The 27,739-nt window shown below is 41.1% G+C and overlaps 1 protein-coding gene across 1 annotated transcript in view; it reads left to right on the top strand.

Annotated features, from left to right (window-relative positions):
* Positions 1-27,739, top strand: part of LOC140199671 (inactive dipeptidyl peptidase 10-like) — a 928,450-nt gene that overhangs the window by 691,145 nt on the left and 209,566 nt on the right. The window contains exon 8 of the mRNA XM_072262134.1: positions 25,110-25,230. Coding sequence (XP_072118235.1) covers positions 25,110-25,230 — 121 coding nt within the window. The remainder of the gene's footprint in view (positions 1-25,109; positions 25,231-27,739) is intronic.

The raw sequence follows: 27,739 nt of genomic DNA, 5'->3' as shown, positions 1-27,739 counted from the left end.
GAAAGAACACAATTAGAACACAAAAAGTGTCCATTTCAATGCAAAGTAATCAAAATGTTGCTGAAGTCTAGTGAATAGAGTTCGATTAGTTGTGTTATTATATTATCTATGTTTGAATGATTCTCTATACCAGTTAATATATTTTACTAAGAAAAAGATTCATCATAGTAAAATGTACTATGTGTTTTTTTTAATTTAATTTGTCCTGACATTTATCCTGCTTGTTGGGAAACATTATTAATTTTATCCCCAGTTTAGTTTCAACTACAACATTGAATACAGTGATTCTATTTCCAAAGTTCAAAGTAAATTTATTAACAAAGTACATATATGACACTATACACAATCCTGAGATTCATTTTCTTGTGAACATACTCAATAAATCTATAGAATAATAACCATAACAGAATCAATGAAAGACCGCACCAACAGAGCATTCAACCAGTGTGCAGAAGAGAACAAACTGTGCAAATAGAAAAATAAGATATAATAATAATAATAATAAATAAATAAATGAATAAGCAATAACATCACAAATATAAGGTGAAGATTCCTCGAATGTGAGTCCATAGGACGTGGATCATTTCAGTGAATAAGCAAGTGAAGTTGAGCGCTTATCCCCTTTGGTTCAAGAGCCTGATAGATGAGGGCTAATAACTGTTCCTGCACCTGGTGGTGTGAGTACTGGTGTAGATGTGCTCAATGATGGGGAGGGCTTTACCCATGATGGACTGGGCCATATCCAGTACTTTTTGTAGGATTTTCTGTTCAAAGGCTTGGTGTTTCCATACCAGGCTGTTATGCAGCCAGTCAATATACTGTCCACTACACATCGATAGAAGTTTGTCAGAATTTTAGATTTCATGTCAAATCTCTGCCAACTCCTAAAGAAGTAAAAGCTCTGCTGTGCTTTCAAACTCTAAATTGTTTATGCATACAGCAAAGGGCAAAAGCATCCATTCAGATGACAAGTACGATTCACTTTACTTGGTCATTCTGAGAAATTTCATTTAAACGTAATTTAGAATTCTGAAATGCAAACAATAAAAACAGGCTGGAAGCTCAGTAGGCTGACAGCATCAACGGAGGGAGAAACAAAGTTTATATTTGGGTCAGTACTCTTTCATCAGAACTGAAAAGTGTAAGGGATGGTAATAGGACAAAGAACCAAAAGGTGGATTGAGAGAAGAGTTAAATAGGAACAGCAGAGTCATTATCTGAAGCTATTCATTGGATTCTTGAGCCTTCTGGACAGTAAATATTTTGGAGCACGTCTTATTGGAAAAGTTGATAAAGACATTATGTAGTTTGTACAAAGTTCAAAAGTTTAAAGTTCAAAGTGAGTTTACTATCAAAAAACATATATGTTACTATATACAGCCCTGAGAATCATCTTCTTAGTCATAGTCATACTTTATTGATCCCGGGGGAAATTGGTTTTCATTACAGTTGCACCATAAATAATAAATAGCAATAAAACCATAAATAGTTAAATAGTAATATGTAAATTATGCCAGTAAATTATGAAATAAGTCCAGGACCAGCCTATTGGCTCAGGGTGTCTGACCCTCCAAGGGAGGAGTTGTAAAGTTTGATGGCCACAGGCAGGAATGACTTCCTATGACGCTCTGTGTTGCATCTCGGTGGAATGAGTCTCTGGCTGAATGTACTCCTGTGCCCACCCAGTACATTATGTAGTGGATGGGAGACATTGTCCAAGATGGCATGCAACTTAGACAGCATCCTCTCTTCAGACACCACCGTGAGAGAGTCCAGTTCCATCCCCACAACATCACTGGCCTTACGAATGAGTTTGTTGATTCTGTTGGTGTCTGCTACCCTCAGCCTGCTGCCCCAGCACACAACAGCAAACATGATAGCACTGGCCACCACAGACTCGTAGAACATCCTCAGCATTGTCCAGCAGATGTTAAAGGACCTCACTCTCCTCAGGAAATAGAGACGGCTCTGACCCTTCTTGTAGACAGCCTCAGTGTTCTTTGACCAGTCCAGTTTATTGTCAATTTGTATCCCCAGGTATTTGTATTCCTCCACCATGTCCACACTGACGCCCTGGATGGAAACAGGGGTCACCAGTACCTTAGCTCTCCTCAGGTCTACCACCAGCTCCTTAGTCTTTTTCATATTAAGCTGCAGATAATTCTGCTCACACCATGTGACAAAGTTTCCTACCGTAGCCCTGTACTCAGCCTCATTTCCCTTGCTGATGCATCCAACTATGGCAGAGTCATCCGAAAACTTCTGAAGATGACAAGACTCTGTGCAGTAGTTGAAGTCCGAGGTGTAAATGGTGAAGAGAAAGGGAGACAAGACAGTCCCCTGTGGAGCTCCAGTGCTGCTGCTCACTCTGTCGGACACACAGTATTGCAAGCACATGTACTGTGGTCTACCAGTCAGGTAATCAAGAATCCATGATGCCAGGGAAGCATCCACCTGCATCGCTGTCAGCTTCTCCCCCAGCAGAGCAGGGCGGATGGTGTTGAACACACTGGAGAAGTCAAAAAACATGACCCTCACAGTGCTCGCTGGCTTGTCCAGGTGGGCGTAGACACGGTTCAGCAGGTAGACGATGGCATCCTCAACTGCTAGTCGGGGCTGGTAGGCAAACTGGAGGGGATCTAAGTGTGGCCTGACCATAGGCCGGAGCAGCTCCAGAACAAGTCTCTCCAGGGTCTTCATGATGTGGGAGGTCAACGCCACTGGTCTGTAGTCATTGAGGCCGCTGGGGCGCGGCATCTTCGGCACAGGGACGAGCCAGGACGTCTTCCACAGCACAGGAACCCTCCGGAGCCGCAGGCTCAGGTTGCGGGCATACTCAATGAATCCAATAATTATAATAGAATCATTGAAAGACTGCAGCAACGAGTTGGACAACCAGTATGCAAAATACAACTAGCTATGCAAATGCATACAGAAGGAAAAAGATAAATAATAATAATGAAGTTCAAATGTTCAAAGTTCAAAGCAAAATTTATTATCAGAGTACATACCTGTCACCACATACAATCCCGAGATTCTTTTTTCTGCATGCATACTTTGCAAATCTATAGAACAATAACTGTAAAGTGTAAACATCAGGAACAGTTAACTGTAAACAAACTATGCAAATGCAAATACAAATAAATAGCAATAAATAACGAGCATGAAACAACAATATAACTGTTGCCTTAAATGAGGACTGGACTTTGAGGTGAGTGGTCCTAGGTTCGAATCCGGAACCTTTCACGAGTTCCATCTATGCTGGATTGAGCATCGAGCTAGCAACTCCGCCTCGTAAAAAAAAGGCGGATGCTAAAGAAGCAGCCAGGTTGCTGCCCGATGCGCCACGAAGTACAGAGAGGGACAACAAAAACAACCAATACTGTGATAGGAACTAGAACTGGTGGGAGCCAGTTAGTCCATCAGTTCCTTCATGCTAAATAATAATATTCAATAAATAAGCAATGAATATTGAGAACATGAGATGTAGAACCTTGAAAGTGAGTCTATAGGTTATCGGAACAGTTCAGTGCTGGGGCAGGTGAAGTTATCCACACTGGTTCAGGAGCCTGATGATTGAGGGCTAATAACTGTTCCTAAATCTGCTGCTGTGAGTCCTGAGGCTCCTATACCTTCTTCCTGATGCCATCAGTGAGAAAAGGTCATGACCTTGGGTTCCCTGATGATGGACGCTGCTTTCCTGCAACAGTGCTCCATGTAAATGTGCTCAGTGGTGGGGAGGGCTTTACCCGCGACAGATTGAGCCGTATCCACTACTTTTTGTAAGGTTTTCCATTCAAGTGCTTCTGAAAGGAAATTTGGTAGTCACAAATATAAAATAAAGCTTTTGGTTGAGGTGTAATAGTATCTACTTACCAGAGTTTGGAAATCGAGGAGGTACATTGGTACAAAGTTAGAAAGTAGGAGCTAGTCATAAAATCATAAAAATCACTGGTATGATAAGGCAAAAGGACCAGATGTGCTTTTCTAAACACACTCACAAAATTAAGTTCTGAATTGAATTGAATTGACTTTATGTCTTACATCCTTCAGATACGTGAGGAGTAAAATTCTTTACATTACGTCTCCATTTGAATGTGCAATGTACAGATTATAGTAAATTGTAATAAATAGTATGTAGAGTAAGATATACAACTGAACAGCCATTATAGCTTAGAAATACAATTGTATCAGGGTGAATTAATTAGTCTGATGGCCTGGTGGAAGAAGCTGTCCTGGAGCCTGTTGTCCTGGTCATCAAATGATGTACAGAATTTCAAATAGTATTATGAAGGAATATAATGCAAATAATTTGTTAAACTGATATTGGGAGTTAATTCATTTAAAAAAAGAGAACCGACAAACCAGCCAATGTGATTAAGCTACGTGAAACTGAAGAAGAAATTGCTTGTCTACCTTTGGAATATGTAAAACATATATACAGCAACTGAAATTTTTAAAAAAATTATTGATATCACAAGTTGGTAAGAGTAGAGGCAAGGGTACGTTCTCCCCATGACCACATGGGTTTCCTCCGGGTGCTCCGGTTTCCTCCCACAGTCCAAAGATGTACTGGATGGTATGTTCATTGGTCATTGTAAATTGTCCTGTGATTAAGCTAGGATTAAATCAGGGGATTGCTGGGTGGTGTGGCTTAAATGACCAGAAGGGCCAACTCCACTCTGTATCTCAACAAATCAATTTTAATTATCATTTTGGTTAACCTGTCTTGGTGAGTGAAGAAAATAAGCTTTGCAGTCTTCAACATAAAATTCCTTACCCTCTGCAGGGAAAAGGCATGCTCTTTTATTATTTGCTGAAACAACAGATGGCTGTATCTGGTGTATACATGATGTAAAGATTATTGTGTAGATATTTTTAATATTTGTGACCATTGCAGAAAAGAAATGGTGTTTTTTCCTCCAGAAATAAATGTATTGCTCACAGAACAAAGTAATCCACTAATGCCTGCCTGAGGTAAAAGGAAAACAAGTACAGCACAGCATGTTATTGCTCTGTCAATGTGAATATCTGACTACCTGTGAGAAAAAATAACACAGCATATCTGATTGCTTGGAATTTTACTTGTACGCAGAGATAGATCCTAGCAGAATTGCCAAATATTTCAAAAATCTTACAATGCAGTGAGTATCAAACCAACACTGAAGCATGGAAAAACATTTCCATTGAGTGCTTGTTCTGTCTTTCAGGCAATTGATTTATGTTAAGCATTTTCAGCTTTTATTTTAATGAGCAGTTTCAGGTGGAAGGTCACTTCCTGTGCAGCCAGGAAGTACTAGGTGTGAAAGCACATTGGCTGGCAGGAGGCCAAATGTTTATGGTAGAACTCAAAAAAATTGAGTCTGCAATAACACCAAGGAGTAGGGACACTATGCCCTGACTCTCATAGTATTTTTGAATGGAGTTTGGCTGACTGTCTAGTTGATGTTACAACACCTCAGCAAGGTCAGTACAGTGCTAAAGAATAAGAAGCACAAGAAAAGTGATGCAAATTGACGTGTGTTATATGATCCTTTATTTTTTGTATTTATGTGTGTTTTATTTTTATGTTTTGAAGTGAATAGGCATGAATTTGGAGCCAGTAATCAACAAGGTTTGTGTGCTCAATGCTATATAGTCAGATGGTTCTGCACACATATCTAGTATTTGCTGGAAATATGAAAAGAGATAGTACTCTGCTGACCACCTGGTGTAGGTTCTGTAGATAGTGGAACAGCCTTGAGATATTAGGAGGTGAATGACTTGCTGTAGAATCCAAGTCTCTGACAGCTCTGGTAGACACTTCAGCTATCTATCAACACGTGCTGTCTATTTTACATCCAGAGTGGTATTTTGGGTAGCGGGATGGAGATGCGTCTCTAGCAAGGAGGTGAAAGGTGCTCCTTCCCACCACTAGCCTGAGAGTCAATCCCTGGGCATGGTGTAGCACCTGCTTAGCACCCCTTCCCCAGTCAGGGTCTCATGAAGCCACGGGAGCAGCTGGTGGATGGTTGTATGAGCAGCTGGTGCACATCACAAGTCCTGGTTATGCGACCACTGATGCCAGGCAGAAAATCTCTGAAGAGTATTGATAATGGCTAGGGTCACCCATCTTGTAAAGACATTGCCCAGAAGCAGGCAATGGTAAACCACTTCTGTAGAAAAACTGTAGAACAATCATGGTCATGGAAAGATCATGATTGCCCACATCATATGAAATGGCGCAGTGGTATATTGCTTGGCTGTTAATGGCCCCATAAAGAGCACATCTCCTCTTCATTACAAATCATGTGTTGGCTCTTTGTGCCATTCTACAAATTGTTAGTGCTTTCCAAATTAGTTCAATAAATTTGCAGAGTAATATGGTTGGTATGAGTTTTGCCTTTTTCAAGTCGCCTCTACAAATGTGCTGCATTTATTCTGAGTGTATTATTCGACACTCTCCGCTGATTACAGCAGGATTAAAAGAGGGAGAGAAGGGTCTCAGTAGGGGAGAATTAAGGAGACTGCAACAGTGAGCTCCAATTCATCAGGGGGCTTCCATGTCTCTCTAGTTCTTCTTATTCTTTTTAGACCTAGGTTTCTTTGCAAGGAATTGACATCCTGAATTCAACTAGAATAGAATAGAAATTTATTGTCATTGCTCAAGACAATTAGATTGTGGTGCTGCTTCAGTCTGTGCAAAACAGATACTTACTTGCATGTGTTACGGCTTAATTTTTTAAAAAAATCCTATATTTACATGCAACAAGTGACTTTGAGAGTCCATAACACCCAAAGGCCATTGGCAAGCCAGGGTGTAGCATTATTCAGCTGCACAACAACCCTTGGAAAGAAGCTGTTTTTCAGTCTTACTGTCTTGGCTAAGATGGCAGGAGATTGAAAAGACAGCGTCCAGGATGGGATGGGACTTTAACGATGTTACAAACAGGCCATCGGCATCAAGAGCTGTAGATTGTCTCCAGGTCTGGTAGTTGAGTCCCAGTGATGTAGAAGAAATTTTTTGAGTCAGAGGGTGGTGAATCTATGGAATTTGTTGCCACGGGCAGCAGTGGAGGCCAAGTCATTGGGCGTATTTAAGGCAGAGATTGATAGGTATCTGAGTAGCCAAGGCATCAAAAGTTATGGTGAGAAGGCGGGGGAGTGGGACTAAATGGGAGAATGGATCAGCTCATGATAGAATGGCGGAGCAGACTCAATGGGCCGAACGGCCGACTTCTGCTCCTTTGTCTTATGGTCTTATGTACTTTGTGATCTGTATTGCTGCAGAAAGAGTACCACGCTGTCATTCCATATGTGGTGCTGAGACATGGTGGTAGCAGTGGTGCTGTATTTCCAAGTGCAGGGAATGCCGTGTCAGTACATAACATAAGAAGACTCGTACAGCCAGATTGGGGAACAGCTTCTTTCCAACTGTGATCAGACTGCTGAACGGATCCTGACCCGGATCTGGGCCGTACCCTCCAAATATCCGGACCTGCCTCTTGGTTTTTTTGCACTACCTTACTTTCCATATGATTTATAATTTAAATGTTTAATATTTACTCATTTTTACTATTTTAGTATTTCTAATATTTAATATTTGTAATCCATGGAGTGGGAAGCGCAGAATCAAATATCACTGTGATGATTGTACGTTCTAGTATCAATTGTTTGGCGACAATAAGGTATAAGGAGCAGGAGTCGGCCATCTGGCCTGTGGTGTCTGCTCCGCCATTCAATAAGGTCATGGCTGATTTGGCCATGAACTCATCTCCACCTACCTGCCTTTTCCCCACAACCCTTAATCCCTCTAATATGCAAAAATGTAGTGCTCAGATGTGGTCGAGGCAGTGCTATATTTCCAAGTAAAGGTTGATTTGAAAAGAAACCTTCATGTGTTGATGTTACCATCATCCCCTGAATTTGTCCTTTTTAGTGGTAAAGGTCACAGATTTGGAAGTTGCTTTGGAGGAGCCTGGATATGTTAATACAGTGTATTTTGTAGATGCTGCACACTGCAGCCTCTGTATTCTGACTGTAGAGAGAATGAAAACTTAGGTGTAGTGCCAGTCATCTGGGTTGGTTTGTCCTGCATAAGAACAAGCTTCGTGTTCGTGCTGCACGTATCCAGGCGAGTAGTAATATTTTGTGGAACCACTGACGTTGTTGAAAAACATGGAGACTTCCGAGGGTGAACAGTACACCAGCCGCCAGTGTACTTTTCTAGCCAGATGTGTTTTCTAGCCGGGAAAGAATACACACTCAGGACAACAAATACTTTTTTTGAGTCTTTAATTCCTTTATCTGTTTTTGATGTTTTCATGCAGAAAGAGGGTATCAAAATAAAAACAACAAAATGAATTTAAAAAAACACACATTTGCAATCTCAGCTTAATTTTGGTCCACACACTTGTGTATCACCTCGTTACATATGCATTATGAAAATAACTAAAACAAAATATACAAAGCCAATATGGTAGTGGCAATTCTAAAAATCAATACAAACAACATTAGAATCCACCAATCCTGTACTTTATACACAACATAAAAATATTAATAAATACATCTCATTTTAACTGAGAGGTATACTCACTTTGGTACACACGTGCTTAACTTCCAATCATGTATCGGTTAGATCCTGAAATGAATTCTCTTTGCTCATGGTACTAGGCTAGTAAGGAACTTTGCACAGCCACGCCACCCAGCACCAATACCTTACTCGCGAAAATCTAAAGCATCCACAAGTAAAACTTGTCAAATTATCGACATTCTAGATTTACAAACAAGTATAAACTTGGGGCATAGTTTTAAGGTGCTTGGAAATAGGTACCGAGGGGATTTCAGGGGTAAGTTTTTCACACAGAGAGTGGTGGGTGCGTGGAATGCACTGCCAGCAGTGGTGGTGTAAGTAGACACAATAGGGTCTTTTAAGAGCCTCACAGATCGGTTCATGGAGCTTAGAAAAATAGAGGGCTACACGTTAGGGAAATTCTAGGCAGTCTACATGGTCGGTACAACATTGTGGGCCGAAGGGCCTGTAATGTGCTGTAAGTTTCTATGTTCAGTGTTCTAAACAAATTACATGGATATTATCAAATATTATTCACTTTTCCCCACCATACAACCAGTACTTAACATTCGTTCTAGAATATTGTAACTCTTCTCTCTACTCCGCATGTGCAAAATGACGTCACAGTCTTCTCTTAAAGGCACAGGGAGCTATTTTAGCATTACGAGAGTGAATACATAAGTACACTATAACAATAAAAAATGATATCCAGTGGTCATTTGGTTACATGTCACTGGTCCAGATGAGTTTTTAGTCAATAGTAAACCCTAGGATATTGACTTGGTATTTGGTTATGGTAGTACCATCAAATATCAAGAGAAAACAATTAGACTCTTCCTGAAAAACATTATATACGTAAGGAAAATGATAAGGTCATAAGGAGGTTGATAAATTCTTTATTAATCAGGGCATGAAGAAATATGGAGAGAAAACAGGAGACTGTGGCTGAGAGGGAAAATGGATCGGTCATGATGAAATGGCAGAGCAGATTCAATGGGCCAAATGGCCTAATTCTGCTCCTATATCTTATGGTCTTGTTAAATTGAAGAATCTATTGTTGAATGCAGAAACAGCTGTAATAAATGCAGCATAGGGTATCAGACAAAGGAGCAGAAATAGGCCATTTAGACCATTTAGCCCATCGAGTCTGCTCCGCCCTTCCATCGTAGCTGATTATTTGTCTCTCTTGACCCCATTCTCCTGATTTCTCTTCATAAACTTTGACACCTTGATTAATCAAGAAGCTATCAGCCCCTGCTTTAAATATTACCAATGACTTGGCATCCACAGCCATCTGTGGCAATGAATTCCAGAAATTCAGCATCTGAGCTGTGACAAATCAGATTGTAGTTGGGAAAGATTTCAATCTGAAGCATCGTAACAAATTTCTGTTGTGGCCGTGGAAATAGAATTAGCCGCCATGTGGAATCAGAATCCGACCAGAACCAGATGTAATATCACCGGCATATGTCATGAAATGTGTTGTTATGTGACAGCAGTACACTGCAATACAGAATAACAACAACTGTGAATTGCAGTAATATATATATAAGTAAGTGGTGAGGTAGTGTTCACGGGTTCAATGTCCATTCAGAAATTGGATGGCAGAGGAAAAGAAAGTATTCCTGAGTCATTGAGTGTGTGCCTTCAGGCTTCTGTACCTCCTCCCTGACGGTAGTAATGAGAAGAGAGGATGCAGATAAAAGGTGAAATTGTCTATAATAGTTATGAACTGTGCGGCAGCAATAATGTCAGTCGCTTGATTTTGGGTTACATCACTGAGTACCAAGAAGATTCAGAAGCCATTCAGGTTGTGGAGTGCATTGACTCTACCCATTCTCTCTGCTGATGAAGAGATTTGATGGTACCAGTTAGATTCTAATAGTACAGCACAGTACAGGCCCTTCGGCCCACAATGTTGTGCCGACCCTTAAACCCTGCCTCCCATATAACCCCCCACCTTAAATTCCTGCAAATACCTGTCCAGTAGTCTCTTAAATTTCACCAGTGTATCTGCCTCCACCACTGACTCAGGCAGTGCATTCCACGCACCAACCACTCTCTGAGTAAAAAACCTTCCTCTAATATCCCCCTTAAACTTCGCACCCCTTACCTTAAAGTCATGTCCTCTTGTATTGAGAAGTGGTGCCCTGGGGAAGAGGCGCTGGCTGTCCACTCTATCTATTCCTCTTATTATCTTGTATACCTCTATCATGTCTCCTCTCATCCTCCTTCTCTCCAAAGAGTAAAGCCCCAGCTTTCTTAATCTCTGATCATAATGCATACTCTCTAAACCAGCATCCTGTTATATCTCCTCTGTACCCTTTCCAAAGCTTCCATATCCTTCCTATAGTGAGGTAACCAGAACTGGACACAGTACTCCAAGTGTGGCCTAACCAGAGTTTTATAGAGCTGCATCATTACCTCGCGACTCTTAAACTCTATCCCTCGAATTATGAAAGCTAACACCCCATAAGCTTTCTTAACTACCCTATCTACCTGTGAGGCAACTTTCAGGGATCTGTGTACATGTAACCCCAGATCCCTTTGCTCCTCCACACTAGCAAGTATCCTACCATTTACTTTGTATTCTGCCTTGGAGTTTGTCCTTCCAAAGTGTACCACCTCACACTCCTCTGGGTTGAACTCCATCTGCCACTTCTCAGCCCATTTCTGCATCCTATCAATGTCTCTCTGCAATCTTCCACAATCCTCTACACTATCTACAACACCACCAATCTTTGTGTCATCTGCAAACTTGCCAACCCACCCTTCTACCCCAATATCCAGGTCGTTAATAAAAATCACGAAAAGTAACGATCCCAGAACCGATCCTTGTGGGACACCACTAGTCACAATCCTCCAATCCGAATGTACTCCCTCCACCACCACCCTCTGCCTTCTGCAGGCAAGCCAATTCTGAATCCACCTGGGCAAACTTCCCTGGATCCCATGCCTTCTGACTTTCTGAATAAGCCTACCGTGTGGAACCTTGTCAAATGCCTTACTAAAATCCATATAGATCACATCCACTGCACTATCCTCATCTATATGCCTTGTCACCTCCTCGATCAGGCTTGTTAGACACGATCTGCCCTTCACAAAGCCATGCTGACTGTCCCTAATTAGACCATGATTCTCTAAATGCCCATAGATCTTATCTCTAAGAATCTTTTCTAACAGCTCTTCCACCACAGATGTAAGGGTCACTGGTCTATAATTACCCGGGCTATCCCTACTACCTTTTTTGAACAAGCGGACAACATTCGCCTCCCTCCAATCCTCCGGTACCATTCCCGTGGACAACGAGGACATAAAGATCCTAGCCAGAGGCTCAGCAATCTCTTCCCTCGCCTCATGGAGCAGCCTGGGGAATATTCCGTCAGGCCCCGGGGACTTACCCATCCTAATGTATTTTAACAACTCCAACACCTCCTCTCCCTTAATATCAACATGCTCCAGGACATCAACCTCGCTCATATTGTCCTCACCATCATCAAGTTCGCTCTCATTGGTGAATACTGAAGAGAAGTATTCATTGAGGACCTCGCTCACTTCCACAGCTTCCAGGCACATCTTCCCACCTTTATCTCTAATCGGTCCTACCTTCACTCCTGTCATCCTTTTGTTCTTCACATAACTGAAGAATGCCTTGGGGTTTTCCTTTACCCTACTCACCAAGTCCTTCTCATGCCCCCTTCTTGCTCTCCTCAGCTCCTTCCTAAGCTCCTTTCTGCTACCCTATATTCCTCAATAGACCCATCTGATCCTTGCTTCCTAAACCTCATGTATGCTGCCTTCTTCCACCTGACTAGATTTTCCACCTCACTTGTCACCCATGGTTCCTTCACCCTACCATTCTTTATCTTCCTCACTGGGACAAATTTATCCCTAACATCCTGCAAGAGATCCCTAAACATCGACCACATGTCCATAGTATATCTCCCTGCAAAAATATCATCCCAATTCACACCCACAAGTTCTAGCCTTATAGTCTCATAATTTGCCCTTCCCCAATTAAAAATTTTCCTGTCCTCTCTGATTCTGTCCTTTTCCATGATAACACTAAAGGCCAGGGAGCAGTGGTCACTGTCCCCCAGATGCTCACCCACTGAGAGACCTGTGACCTGACCCGGTTCGTTACCTAGTACTAGATCTAGTATGGCATTCCCCCAGTCAGCCTGTTAACATACTGTGACAGGAATCCATCCTGGACACACTTAACAAACTCTGCCCCATCTAAACCCTTGGAACTAATCAGGTGCCAATCAGTATTAGGGAAGTTAAAGTCACCCATGATAACAACCCTGTTATTTTTGCGCCTTTCCAAAATATGCCTCCCAATCTGCTCCTTGTTATGTCTGCTGCTACCAGGGGGCATATAGAGTACTCCTAATAGAGTAACTGCTCCCTTCCCGTTCCTGACTTCCACCCATATTGACTCAAAAGAGGATCCTGCTACATTACCCACCCTTTCTGTAGCTGTAATAGTATCCCTGACCAGTAATGCACCCCTTCTCCCCTTCCCCCCCCCATCCCTTTTAAAGTATTGAAATCCAGGAATATTGAGAATCCATTCCTGCCCTGGTGCCAGCCAAGTCTCTGTGATGGCCACTACCTTATAATTCCATGTATGTATCCAAGCTCTCAGTTCATCACCTTTGTTCCTGATGTTTCTTGCATTGAAGTACATGCACTTTAGCCCTTCTACCTTGCTACCTTTACACTGTTTATTCTGCTTCTCTTTCCTCAAAGTTTCTTTGTATGTTAGATCTGGCTTTACTCCAAGCACTTCTTCTACTGCTCTATTGCTCCGGGTCCTATCCCCCTTGCAAATTAGATTAAACCCTCCCGAAACATGCTACCAAACCTACCTGCAAGGATATTGCTCCCCCTCGAGTTCAGGTGCAACTCATCCAATCTGTACAGGTCCCACCTTCCCCAGAAGAGATCCCAATGATCCAAAAATCTAAAACCCTGCTCCCTGCACCAACTCCTCAGCCACGCATTCAACTGCCATCTCCTCCGATTCTTACCATCACTGTCACGTGGCACTGGCAGCAATCCTGAGAACGCTACCCTTGAGGTCCTGTTCTTCAGCCTTCTGCCTAGTTCCCGAAACTCACACTTCAGGACCTCATCCCTCTTCCTGTCTATTTTGTTGGTACCACATGTATCACAACTTCTGGTTGCTTTCCCTCTCGTACCAGGATGTCGTGCACCCGGTCAGGGACATCCTGGACCCTGGCACCCGGGAGGCTGGAGCTCAAATGAAATAATTATCCAAAACCATGAAATGGATACTGCGCAACTCAGTAAGAGGCAGGATAAGTGCTTTGTGGCTGTCTGCAAAAAGACGTATCTCAAAGTTGTTCACTATTGAGATAGTTTGATAATACTTCAGACTTTGATTGAACATAGTTTTTCGCACGAGGATGGGTACAAGAAGCAAAGCACTGGTCATGACGCATTGCACCAGTGCAGATGAAATTTGATGACGATCTATCTAATGGTAAATATGACTCTTGGGCGGAATAGAAACCCAAGCAATTAAATTGGAGACCGTTCTGGGAAGAGCTGTTCACACGGCAGGCTATAAATGCTGGACTTGCTTAGCGCGTTCAACAGTAAACAAGTGCAGCAGCTGCCACATCAGATGGCTGTAAAATTCTATGACAGAAGGTATTGATTACAAAGCCACCTATGGAGGCTACTGCAAGATTGACAAACAAACTTGTGAACCAAGGTTACAAGTTGGTCTGAGAATTGAACCAGAATAATAAGCAATGCCAAAGAAAAATATGTTCCAAGTCTGGGGCCTGTGCAATATATCCTACTGAGTGGTCAGAATCACGGACAACACTTCTATTTTAAACTTCACAAGTTTACGAAGCTTAGATGTGAGCAGTTCAGAGAAAGATCTAATCTATTTGAACAGCAGGAGAGAACCATCACATCTTCCATGCAAAGAACTTTTAATATAGAATTTGTTCCACCTCAGCCTAAATCAATTAACTTTACTTAATAAGCTTCCATCTGCTACCTTGTTGATGGTTTTCCAAGTACAAAAATTCTAAGCTGATCATTTACATTCATTCCTTTGAAATTTTCTGATTATTTAAATCTGCTTACTTCTTATTCAGTTGCATTATAATTGCATCCTTAATCAAAAGTTACATTTTTCTTAATCACAGATGCTCAGCTAACTGGCCTGATATTGGTCAGGTTAAATTTTGTCTTGCTTCTTACAGATACCACGTGGTCAGTTTTCAGCTGAAATCATGCAGTTAGCTAAAATTTTCCTTTTGCCAATTGCAAATTTTATTTCTGTACACTTCAAGATTCATCTTTTCCTCATTATTCATCTCAAAAACAAATTCTTTTGCCCAGTTTGTTGTCTTCCAAACTCTGGATGACAGTCCCAGTTGGCAGACTTTCATTAATTCAGTTATTATTCTACTATGGACTTAGGGAGAATGCCCACAAGGAAGTGAATCTCAGGGTTGTATATGGTGACATATATGCACTTAGATAGTAAATTTACTTTGAACTTTGAAGTTAGTGAAGTTGGTTAGTTGTGTCTTTTTTTCTGTCACTTCAATGTAGTGGAGTGGAGTGAGTAAAAGAAGATAAGTAGTTGAGGTCTTTTAGGGTTGGGGATTTGAAAATATATCCAGAAGAATTGCTAAAAATCAAGACGGTTATTTAAAGAAAATCCGATCTAATATCAGTGAGAAATGAAGGCAGCAAAACTTACATCATAAATCAAACTGATGTATGCCTGTTGCCAGGCAATACATAGCTGAGACATGTTTGAATATTATTTGGGGTTGTTTACACGTCAAAAGGAAGTTTATTCCTTCATGTCATAGTCATAGTCATACTTTATTGATCCTGGGGGAAATCGGTTTTCATTACAGTTGCACCATAAATAATTGTTGAACATCTTAAATTAACAAGGAAATAAAGATGGCTTACTAAAAGCCAATCAAATGAGAAAAGAAATCCAGAACAGAATCAGGATCAGGTTTAATATCACCGGCATACGTCGTGAAATTTGTTATCATTGAAATGAATTGATTTTATTTCTTACATCCTTCACATATGCGAGGAGTAAAAGTCTTTACATTACATCTTCATCTACATCTACATCCTTGTAGCAGCAGTGAAATGCAATGCATAATAATAGGGAAAAACTGTGAATTACAGCAAATATATATATTCAATAGTTAAACTAAATAAGTACTGCAAAAATAGAAATAAAAAAGTAGAGGCAGTGTTCATGGGTTCAATATCATTAACAAATCGGATGGCAGAGCAAAGAAGCTGCTCCTGTATCGTTGAGCATTAATCTTATCGCTTTGAATGTTCATAAATGTTAGGATTCCCAGGGTATAAATACAGTGATGCATAATTCAAACTGGCAGCCATGGAATTTATGATGACTGGTTCAGATGATTACCTGATGTTTACTTACAGATCATGTGTTTTCCTTTATTTTGGTATTATCTGAGAGATCATGTGCTTTTCATCACACGTGTATAATAACATTTCAATCCAAAGCACTGTCTGTAAAGCCTGATAGAATCATTCCGTGCACTGAATTAACATTAAGTTTTTGCTCTGTTTATATGCCATATAGAAGTTAAAATTGCAGTGATGAAAAGTTCAGCAGCAAAGTGCTTATCTATATCTTAGTAATCAAACCCATTAACAAGGAGAACTGTTTCTCAAGTGTATTGATGAAGTAGCATTGAAATATGATGAATAACATGACTATTAGTTTTATGTTGGAGGTTTGGAAAATGCTTGCAGAATGTTAATCTTGCACTACTGTGAGAAATGACAAATTGCTTAAATGATTGAAATCTTTCTCTATTTTGATCAACTACCAACATAATAAGAACCCAATATTGATACTAGAAGGTATAATCATAGAAAAGTACAACACAGAAATAGGCCCTTCAGCCCATCTTGCCTGTACCAAGCCATTAAACTGCCTACTCCCATTGACCTGTACCAGGACCATAGCCTTCCATACCCATACCATCCATGTACCTATCCAAACTTCTCTTAAACATTGAAATCAAACCCACATGCACTACTTGTGCTGTAAGCTCATTCCACTATCTCACAACCCTTTGAGTGAAGAAGTTTCCCCTCATGTTCCTCTTAAACTTCTCACCTTTCACTCTTAAACCATGAAATCTGGTTGTAGTCTCACTCAACCTCAGTGGAAAAAGCCTACTTGCATTTACCCTATCTATACCCCTCATAAATTTGTATACCTCTAGCAAATCTCCTCTCAATCTTCTAAATTCTAAGGTATACTAATATATAATGTATAAGTTTGCTGATGACACAACAATTGTAGGCCGTATCTCGGGTAATGTTGAGTTTGAGTACAGAGAGGAAATTAAGAACTTGGTGGCATGGTGCGAAGACAATAACCTATCCCTCAATATCAGCAAGACGAAGGAATTGGCTGTTGACTTCAGAAGGAGTAGCAGACCGCACGACCCAATTTACATCAGTGATGCGCAAGTGGAACAGGTCAAAAGCTTTAAGTTCCTCCGGATCAATATCACAAATGACCTGACTTGGACCAACCAAGCAGAGTTCACTGCCAAGAAGGCCCACCAGCACCTTTACTTCCTAAGAAAACTAAAAAAATTTTGGCCTGTCCACTAAAACCCTCACTAATTTTTATAGATGCACTGTAGAAAGAATTCTTCTAGGGTGCATCACAACCTGGTATGGAAGTTGTCCTGTCCAAGACCGGAAGAAGCTGTAGAAGATCATGAACATGGCGCAGCACATCACACAAACCAATCTTCCGTTCTTGGACTCACTTTACACCGCACGCTGTTGGAGCAGTGCTGCCAGGATAATCAAGGACACGATCCACCTAGCCAACACACTTTTCGTCCCTCTTCCCTCCAGGAGAAGGCTCAGGAGCTTGAAGACTCATACGGCCAGATTTGGGAACAGCTTCTTTCCAACTGTGATAAGACTGCTGAACGGATCCTGACCCGGATCTGGGCCATACCCTCCAAATATCCAGACCTGCCTCTCGGTATTTTTTTTTTGCACTACCTTACTTTCCATTTTCTATTTTCTATTTATGATTTATAATTTAAATTTTTAATATTTACTATTGATTTGTACTCCAGGGAGCGGGAAGCGCAGAATCAAATATCGCTGTGGTGATTGTACGTTCTAGTATCAATTGTTTGGTGACAATAAAGTATAAAGTATAATATCCTAACCTGTTCAATCTTTCTTTATAACTCAGGTACTCCAGCCCAGCAACGTCCTTGTAACATACCCAAAATGCTGGAGAAACTTAGCAGGCCAGGGGGTATCTATGGAAAAAAGTAAAGTTGACGAATCAGACTGAGACCCTTTGGCAGGACTGGAGAAAATAAAAGATGAAGAGTAGATTTTAAAGGTGGTGGGGGGGCGGGTAGAAAAACACAAGGTGATAGGTGAAACTGGGAGTGTGAGGGATAAAGTAAAGAGCTGGGAAGTAGATTGGTGAAAGAGATACCGGGCTGGAGAAGGGGGAGTCTAATAGAAAAAGGCAGAAGGCCATGGGAGAAAGAAAAGGGGGTGGAGGAGCCCCAGAGTGAGGAAAGGTGAGAGAGGGAAAAGGGGAGGGGAATGGCAGAGTTGAGGGAGGGGTCATTACCAGAAGTTTAAGAAATTGATGTTCATGCCCTCAGGTTGGAGGCTACCCAGACAGAATGTAAGCTGTTGTTCCTCTACCCTGAGTATGGCCTCATTGCGACAGTAGAGGAGGCCATGGATCGAAATATTAGAATGAGAATGGGAAACAGAATTAAAATGTGTGGCCACTGGGAGATCCTGCTTCTTCTGGCAGACAGAGCGTAGGTGCTCGGTGAAACGGTCTCCCAATCTACGTCGGGTCTCACTGATGGTCAGGAGGCTACACCCGGAGCACCGGACAAAGTACATGACCCCAAAAAACTCACAGGTGAAGTGTTGCCTCACCTGGATGGACTGTTTGAGGCCCTGAATGGTAGTGAAGGAGGAGGTGTAGGGGGAGGTGTAGCACTTACTCAGCTCACAAGGCAGGAGATTAGTGGGGAGGGACAAATGGCAAGTGAGTCACATAGAGAGTGATCCCTGTGGCAGAAAATGGAGGGGAGGGAAAGGTATGCTTGCTGGTGGAATCCTGTTGGAGATGGCGGAAGCTTCAGAGAATTATGTGCTGGACTGGTGGGGTGGTAGGTGAGGACAAGAGGAACCCTATCCCTGGTAGGGTGGCGGGAGGATGGGGTAAGAGCAGGCGTGTGTGAAATGGAAGAGATGTGGTTGAGGGCAGCTTTGATGGTGGAGGAAGGGAAACCCCTTTCATTGAAAAAGGAGGATTTCCTCTTCCTGAGAGGCCCAAACCATTGACCGTACTTTTTTCCAAAGATGCTGCCTCACCTGCTGTGTTTCTCCAGCATTTTGTGTGTGTTGCTTGGATTTCCAGCATCTGCAGATTTTCCCTTGCTGCTAATATTTTTTTTATTATTTATTGATTTACGGGAGGTAGGCATTGCCAGCCTAGCCGTTTATTACCCATCTCTAGTTGCCCTTGAGAAGGTGGTGATGAGCTGCCTTCTTGAACCGCTGCAGTCCCTGATGTGTAGGTACACCCGCAGTGCTGTTAGGGAGGGAATTCCATGATCTTGACCCAGCAACAATGAAGGAACGGTGATATGTTTCCAATTTAGGATGGTGAGTGACTTGGAGGGGAATTGCCAAGTAGTGTTCCTAGGTATCTGATGTTCTCGTCCTTCTAGGTGGTAGTGGTCGTGGGTCTGGAAGGTGCTGCCTTAGGAATTTTCGTGTGTTGTTGCAGTGCATCTTGTAGATAGTACACATTGCCGCAGCTGTTCGCTGATTGTGCAGGGATTGGATGCTTGTGGAAGAGGTACCAATCAAGTGGGCTGCCTTGTACTGGATGGTGCCAAGCTTCTTGAGTGTTGATGGAGCTGCACTCATCCAGGCGAGTGGTGGGTATTCCATTACACTCCTGACCTGAGCCTTGTAGGTGGCGGACAGGCTTTGGGGAGTCAGGGGGTGAGTTACATGCCGCAAGATTCCTAGTCTTTGACCTGCTCTGGTAGCCACGGTGTTTCTATGGCTAGACCAGTTCAGTTTCCTGTCAATGGTAACCCCTAGGATGTTTATAGTAGGGGATTCAGTGATGGTGATGGCCACTGAATTCAAGGGACGATGGTTAGACCCTCTCTTGTTGGAGATGGTCATTGCCTGGCACTTGCGTGGTTCAAATGTTACTTGCCACTTGTCAGCCCAAGCCTGGATATTGTCCAGGTCCTGCTGCATTTGGGTATGAACTGCTTCACTATCTGAGGAGTCACGAATGGTGCAGAACATTGTGCAGTCATCTGCGAACATCCCCACTTCTGACCTTATGACAGAAAGAAGATCATTGATGAAGAAGCTGAAGATGATTGGTCCTAGGACAACTTGTAAATTTTCTCTGCACTCTTTCAACCTTCTTTACATCTTTCCTGTAGATAGATGACCAAAACCGCACAAAATACTCCAAATTATGATGCAAAATGTGCAAAATTGGGTTGTAATATACGTGTACCTACAAGGTCTTTATCATTTCTGATCAATAAGAAGTAAATACTAAAAATGATGATTTATTTGCTTGAAAAATGTCCACAGTTTTACTTAAAGCTGCAGGGCACCAGTGTCAAATGTAAGCCATCAAAACGTACATGTGTTGCAGATGGATCAAAGTGCAGAGAAATGTGCATTCTTGTACTAAGGAGATTCATAGCTGCCCTCAGCAATGAAAGGTATGGTATTATTCCGGGAAACAATGCATCTTCTGTCAGTCATGGTCTAAAGGCAATATATTACGCTATTGATTTTCCTGACATTTTAAAAGTATCTTGACAATCTCCACTGGAGCCCTGCTATCATTTTGAAGTTTCAAGAATAGCTAGAAACCAAAAAGCAATTGAGAAGGTCAGGCTGAGAAGAGGCAACTGCTAACAATGGTACAGAATTTCCTGGAAAACCTGATCTAAGCAGTGGTCTCAGCCCAAAGAACTGACTTTTGGGCCTGACCTGCTGAGTTCCTCCAGCATTTTGTGTGTGTTGCACTGGATTTCCTGAATCTGGAGACTTCGTTGTATTTCTGAGTAGGAAGAACTTTGTGCATTTTTTTACCATTGAAATTTCCACCTAATATCATGCACAATTTGAAAGGAATAGCAAGTTGTACTCTGAAATTCAGTCCCCTTGTTTAGAGGGATGAGTAGGAAACTTATTGAAGCCTATCAGATATTGAAAGGCCTCGATAGAGTGTATGTGGCGAGGATGCTTCCTGTAGTGAGTGAGTCTATGATCAGAGGGCACAGCCTCAGAATAAAGGGACAACCCTTTAGAACAGAGCTGAGGAGGAATTTCTTTAGCCAGAGGGTGGTGAATCTGTGGAATTCATTGCCATAGACATCTATGGAGGACAAGTCATTGGACATATTTAAAGCTATGGTTGATAAGTTCTTGATTAGTAAGGGCATGAATGGTTACTGGGAGAATGCAGGACAATGGTGTTGAGAGGGATAATAAATCAGACATGTATAGTCCTGGATTAGACTCAATGGGCTGAATAGCCTCATTCTGCTCCTATGTCTTATGGTCTAAGAATATAGACAAGTCCTTGAAATGCCATGGCAAAGGCAGAATGGTGTGAGAGGTGGAAAATGGGATTGGTTTTCCATCCTTTATGTCATGGTATTTGGTGGTCAGGCAATGTGTCTGGCTCTGCATTCATCTTTACTTCAATGAGAAGCTTAATTGAGAATAAACAACAGGGACATGGAAGAAGAGTCAGGGGTGAAAACTAAATAGAAGGTTTTTGCTGAGAACAGCACAGCACAGCGCAATGGAGAGAATGGTCTCTTCCCATTCTATAATAATTCTATTGTTCCTAAATTATAGTGTACACTAAATCAGCGGTCCCCAACCACCGGGCCGCAAGGAAACGATATGAGTCAACTGCACCTTTCCTCATTCCCTGTCACGCACTGTTGAACTTGAACATAGGGTTGCCAACTGTCCCATATTAGCCGGATCATCCTGTATATTGGGCTAAATTGGTTTGTCCCGTATTTCCCCCGCTAAGGTAGAGCATTCCTATGAAACCTTTCATGCCGAAATGGCGTAAGGTGCAGGAGCAATTGCCATTAATTTGTATGGGAAAAAATTTTGAGCATTCCCAAACCCAAAAAATAACCTACCAAATCATACCAAATAACACATGAAACCAAAAATTACATTAACATATAGTAAAAGCAGGAATGATATGATAAATACACAGCCTCTTTAAAGTAGAAATAATGTATGTACAGTATAGTCGGGAATATTAAACCAAAACCGATTCATAGAAAAAAAATCAGCACATACGTGCATGCGCACACATGTGCCCCGTGCAAGGCTTCATGGTCATGGTAGTTTTTCTCGGGGTAAACACAAGTGTCTCATATTTGACTGCTACTTTTGTCCCTTATTTGGGAGTGAAAAAGTTGGCAAACCTAACTGTAAAAAGACATGTTGAGGTGAGTTTAACCCTACTTGAACACCTCCCCCCCCCCCCCCACCCTTGGTCGGCCAGTCCACAAGAATATTGTCAATATTAAACCAGTCCGTGGTGCAAAAAAGGTTGGGAACCCCTGCACTAAATATATCTTCATAGTATGTCAACTGTTATCAATTCATTTTGATTCTATCCAATTATGTGGATCCTGGTTAATTTGGACACATCAAAACCAGTACCTTTTGTCCCAATTAATCAGCTACAGTAATTAGCCGATGTTGCATGGAAATAGGTAAAGGGTATGACTAGGACAAACTAGTGTTTAACTGAGTAATATATCATGTATTTAAATGAAATACAGGACACTAGCAATACCTCTACAGTACTATAAAACTGTATTAGTTCCTAATAGTTATGGACAAAGGAATTCATCTGCCGTTTTCTTTTGATAGACTGTAAATGAACCAAATCAATGTCGACACCTGGTGCAGAAAATGAACTGTCTTCATACAATGCTTTAGATAATTGCATCCTCCAAATCTTCATTTTCATTGTAATATTCAAGATGATTGTGATCAACTTCGTAATTCCTAACTTGAGGTGGTGAAATTGTTTCATTTTCATTCCTGGCCATTTCAGACATCTCCAAGCCTGAATGCTTGAATCTACAGTCAGCAAAACAGTTCTGAATTGTCTTACTGCTTATTTCTGACCAGCTATCAGTGACAAAAATCACTGCTTTTTAAACACAAATACATGCAACTGATGCTACTTAAAAGTGAATTTCTCTGAGCACAGTGCACGCAACTGACACTAGTTAGCATCATTTCAGCAACCACCTCCTGGCCAATTAAGCAGCGTAGTGTCCCAAATAAATGAACAAAAGAAATCTCAGCTATTTTGTCAATTTAGTTTTTGTTCTTTAAGCATTGTCCCAAATAGACGGCCCAACTAACTGGAATCATAAGACATGAGGTATGGGACCAGAGTTAGGCCATTTGACCCATCAAGTCTGCTCTACTGTATTAAATTTTGAGTGACCGTTATACATCTTTACCTCTTTAAATAAGTGTGTGGTTTGCAACTTTATGGATCATTGTAAGAAAGAATAAGCTATGTTGGATGATGTAATCTTTTCAATCTTTTCCTGCATTTCTAAGACCTACCGATACAATATGCAGTAATTCACATTAATTTTACATTTACCATGGACAACTATTAAATGTATTCAATTTTATCTCATTATTATTTATACTGTTCATATTGGGCATTGTTGGCTAAATAAATACAAAATACCCAGAGTACATTATGAATTATAGAAAATGTAATTCTGTCCTGTGTCTAATAAAATAATTTGCCCATTAAATTGCATGCCTGTGCTAAGCAAGTTATTTCTTAATTTTAGGTCTTCAATGCCATTAATCTTTATAGAAGGAAATACTTAAATTGTATAACTAAGAAAGTCTACAATTATTACATTTACAATTAGGCATTTTTCATTTCAGCCAAATTCATTTTCACAAACCATTAATTCTTACTGGAATATATCTGGACTAAATACTTCATCTAGTTTAATTGGCCCCAAACACTGGTTCAGTCATAATGATTCAGAATTTGTCATATCTTCTGCAGATTCCAGTTAAATATATGCCTAATATGTACAAGGGTGATTGATAAGTTCGTGGCCTAAGGTAGACGGTGTCAATTTTAGAAAACCTAGCACATTTGTTTTTCAACATAGTCCCCTCCTACATGGCCTAAGGTAGAAAGAGATGAGTTATACAGCTCTCATTACATGCACGTGCAGTTCAGCTCTTTGAGTGATTATGCAGAAAGCTGGAAGTTAATAACTTATCTCCTTCTACCTTAGGACCACTTCCTGGAGGTCCAAGATGCCGATTTCTACAAGGAAGGGATCTGTATGCTCCACAACTGCTAGACTAAGTGTGTAAATGTAGGAGGGGTCTATGTTGAAAAATAAATGTGCTAGGTTTTCTAAAATTGACTCCTTCTACCTTAGGCCATGAACTTATCAATCACTCCTCGTACAGTTAAATGGGGGTGAAGGGATATTGTTGTACCAGTGTTGTACTTTAATGTTGAAGCTTATAAGATGTTTATTAAGGAATTCTGCATAAATTGGAGTAATTCAAATCCACGAATAGAGGAGAAGACTTTTAATTTGGATAATTCAGTTGCAAAAATTTGCTTTGTGTAATTAACACTCTTCAAACATTCAAAGTTCAAAGTAAATTTAATTATCAAAGTACCTACTGTACATGTTACCATATACAGCCCTGAGATTCATTTTCCTGTGGGCATATTCAGCAGGTCTATGGAATAGTACCTACAACAGAATTATTGAACGACCACCAAGTTAGGATGTTCAACCAGCATACAGAAGACAACAAGCTGTGCAAATGCAAAAAGAAAAAGCAATTAGATAAATTAATAACCAATAAGTATTGAGAAGAGTACTTGAAAGTGAGACCATTGGTTGTGGGAACATTTCAATGAAGGGATAAGTGAAGCTGAGTGAAGTTATCCCATTTGGTTAAAGAGCCTGATGGCTGAGGAATAGTAACAGCTCCTGAACGTGGTGGTGTGAGTCCTGAGGTTCTTGCGTCTTCTTCCTGATGGCAGCAGCGAGAAGTGAGCATGGTATGGGTGGTGGGGGTCCCTGATGTTGAATACTGCTTTCCTGCCACAGCGTTTCATGTAGATGTGCTCAATGGTTGGGAGGGCTTTACCCATGATGGACTGGGCCATATCCAATACTTTTTGTCAGATTTTTTACTCAAGGTAATCATAAATGTAATGCTTAAAAGACTGCCATTATGCCCGAGTTAATTCAACTTCCTGGACACCGTATACACTAGCATTTTCAGATTTTCTAAGGAGAAGTATACTCTCAGCATCTGAGATGTAAGCTAATTTATAAACGTGTTGTCTTCTTTTAAATCCTAGGTGTATATTTTTGAAAATAATATCTACTACCAGACGGAAGTAAAAAGCAGTGCATTGCGTCTTACTTCATCAGGGAAGGAGGGAATAATCTACAATGGGATTGCAGACTGGTTGTATGAAGGTAGGATAAATCAGACACTGCGAGGCAGCAGCCTGAAATAAAACATGGCAGTCAAATAATAGTTTCAAATGAAGGTATCGCATTAGTGCAGAGTGTCAGCAAATGGTCTTCTGAAAATGACATTAGCTTTGTATTATAGCAGAAAACCTAACACTGGGGTTTATAAGTCAGAAAATTGTAAAGTGAGAATAAAATATTTATCTTTCCTCAGCTGCTTTATGCCGTTTTAAGTCAGCCAGGAGGTTTTCTTTCTTCACATTGATGGTATCATTATTTTGGGGATTTTGATGGCTTTGTAAAAGATTTAAAACATATTTTGAAGATGCTGTCATGGAAAGTTATTATTCCTTTAATTTTAATGGATTGCAAGAAGAATACTATGTCTAAATTCACAGGTAAGCCTTCTTCAAAAGTGAATGGCAGCCCCAAACCCAGCCCCACATCTGGGTTGCCTTCGATGCAGCTGAGCTGCAGCCTCCATCCTTCACACCACTCACCAGTCACCACAGGTCAACAAATCTGCCACTGACACCTACTGTTGTCTGTCGTGAAAATAATCTTTGACGCTCAGATTATTGGGAGTAAGTGGAACATCAAATAATTAATCACAATAAAAACGTGAAAAAATAGAAAATACAATTAAAACAATTAAGTACAGTACAGTGCAAAATTCTTGGCACATGTAAAAATGTGTAAAGCGAAGATGGTTTCAAAACTAATGAATTGAAAAGCTTCTAAATATCAAAAAAAATACTATAAAGAGCAGAAAACAATGAAAATCTAAATCAGATCAATATTTCCGCTGGCTGGTGGCGTGGTGGCGTCAGCGCCGGACTTCGGAGCGAAAGCTTCCGAGTTTGAATCCAGCCGGCTCCCCAGGCACGCTTTCCATCCGTGCTGGGTTGAGTGTCGAGCTAGCAACTCGACCTCGTAAAAAAGAAATTGCCTGCTACAGAAACACCAACAGCAAAAAGTTGATGGCCTATGCTCTCTCGTGGGGTTAAAAGGCAATTTCCTTTCCTTCCTTCAATATTTAGTGCGACCGCCCTTTGCCTTTAAAACTGCATCAATTCTCTTAAGTACACTGTTCTGCAGTTTCATAAGAAAATCAGCTGGTAAGTTGTGCCAGGCATCTTAGAGTCAATATGTAGTCTTTGCCATGGTGAAAACAGCCACCCCCACAGGTGTAACGATGCCTGTGAGGGTGCACTTTGAAATTTTTGGCATCACGAACAGCGTTTGACCAAGGCTTCAATCTGTATATCTGTTCCCTTCTCAAACACCTTCTCATTAGCATTATCTGCTGTGCCAGTCTCTGGTTGGTGCTATCATTTGGGTTGCAGTTGCCTGTTGATGCCACACTGAGAGCTTTGATTGAGTGCCAGTCTAGTTGCATTTTTCTCCACCATTCATGTCTGACAAGTGCTAGCCCTCCACTTTTCAACACATAAAGCTCCAACTCTAACTATCTTGATTAGTCCTACCAAAATGTAGCACCTCACACTTATTAGATGGAGTTTAATGTTGATAAATGTGAGGTGCTACATTTTGGTAGGACTAATCAAAATAGGACATACATGGTAAATGGTAGGGCATTGAAGAATGCAGTATAACAGAGGGATCTAGGAATAATGGTGCATAGTTCATTGAAGGTGGAATCTCATGTGGATAGGGTGGTGAAGAAAGCTTTCGGTATGCTGACCAATATAAATTAGAGCATTGAGTATCGGAGTTGGGATGTAATGTTAAGATTGTACAAGGCATTGGTGAGGGCCAAATTTTGAGTATTGTGTACAGTTCTGGTCACCGAATTGTAGAAAGATGTCAACAAAATAGAGAGAGTACAGAGGAGATTTACTAGAATGTTACCTGGGTTTCAGCACCTAAGTTACAGACAGGTTGAACAAGTTAGGTCTTTATTCTTTGGAGTGTAGAAGGTTGAGGGGGTACTTGATAGAAGTGTTTAAAATTATGAGGGGGATAGATAGAGTTGACGTGGATAGGCATTTTCCATTGGGAGTAGGGGAGATTCAAACAAGAGGACATGAGTTGAGAGTTAAGAGCAAAAGTTTAGGGGTAAAACAAGGGGGAACTTCTTTACTCAGAGAGTGGTAGCTGTGTGGAACGAGCTTCCAGTAGAAGTGGTAGAGGCAGGTTCGATTTTGTCATTTTAAAATAAATTGGATAGGTATATGGACAGGAAAGGAATGGAGGGTTATGGGCTGAGTGCAGGTAGATGGGACTAGGTGAGGGTAAGCGTTCGGCATGGACCAAGATGGCCGGTTTCTTTGCTGTAATTGTTATAAGGTTATATATGGTTATATGCTGTGCTTGACTTCCATACGTCACAAGACGCTGCAGAGGGTTATAAATTTAGTTGGCTCCATCTTGAGTACTAGCCTACAAAGTACCCAGGATGTCTTCAAAGAACAGTGTCTCAGAAAGGCAGAGTCCATTACTAAGGACCTCTAGCACCCAGGGCATGCCCTTTACTCACTCTTACCATCAG

The sequence above is a fragment of the Mobula birostris genome, chromosome 6 (assembly GCF_030028105.1).
Source record: "Mobula birostris isolate sMobBir1 chromosome 6, sMobBir1.hap1, whole genome shotgun sequence".
In the NCBI taxonomy this organism is placed as follows: Eukaryota; Metazoa; Chordata; class Chondrichthyes; order Myliobatiformes; family Myliobatidae; genus Mobula; species Mobula birostris.
The sequence above is the reverse complement of the archived record's forward strand: the minus strand, read 5'-3'. Positions and strand labels throughout refer to the sequence as shown.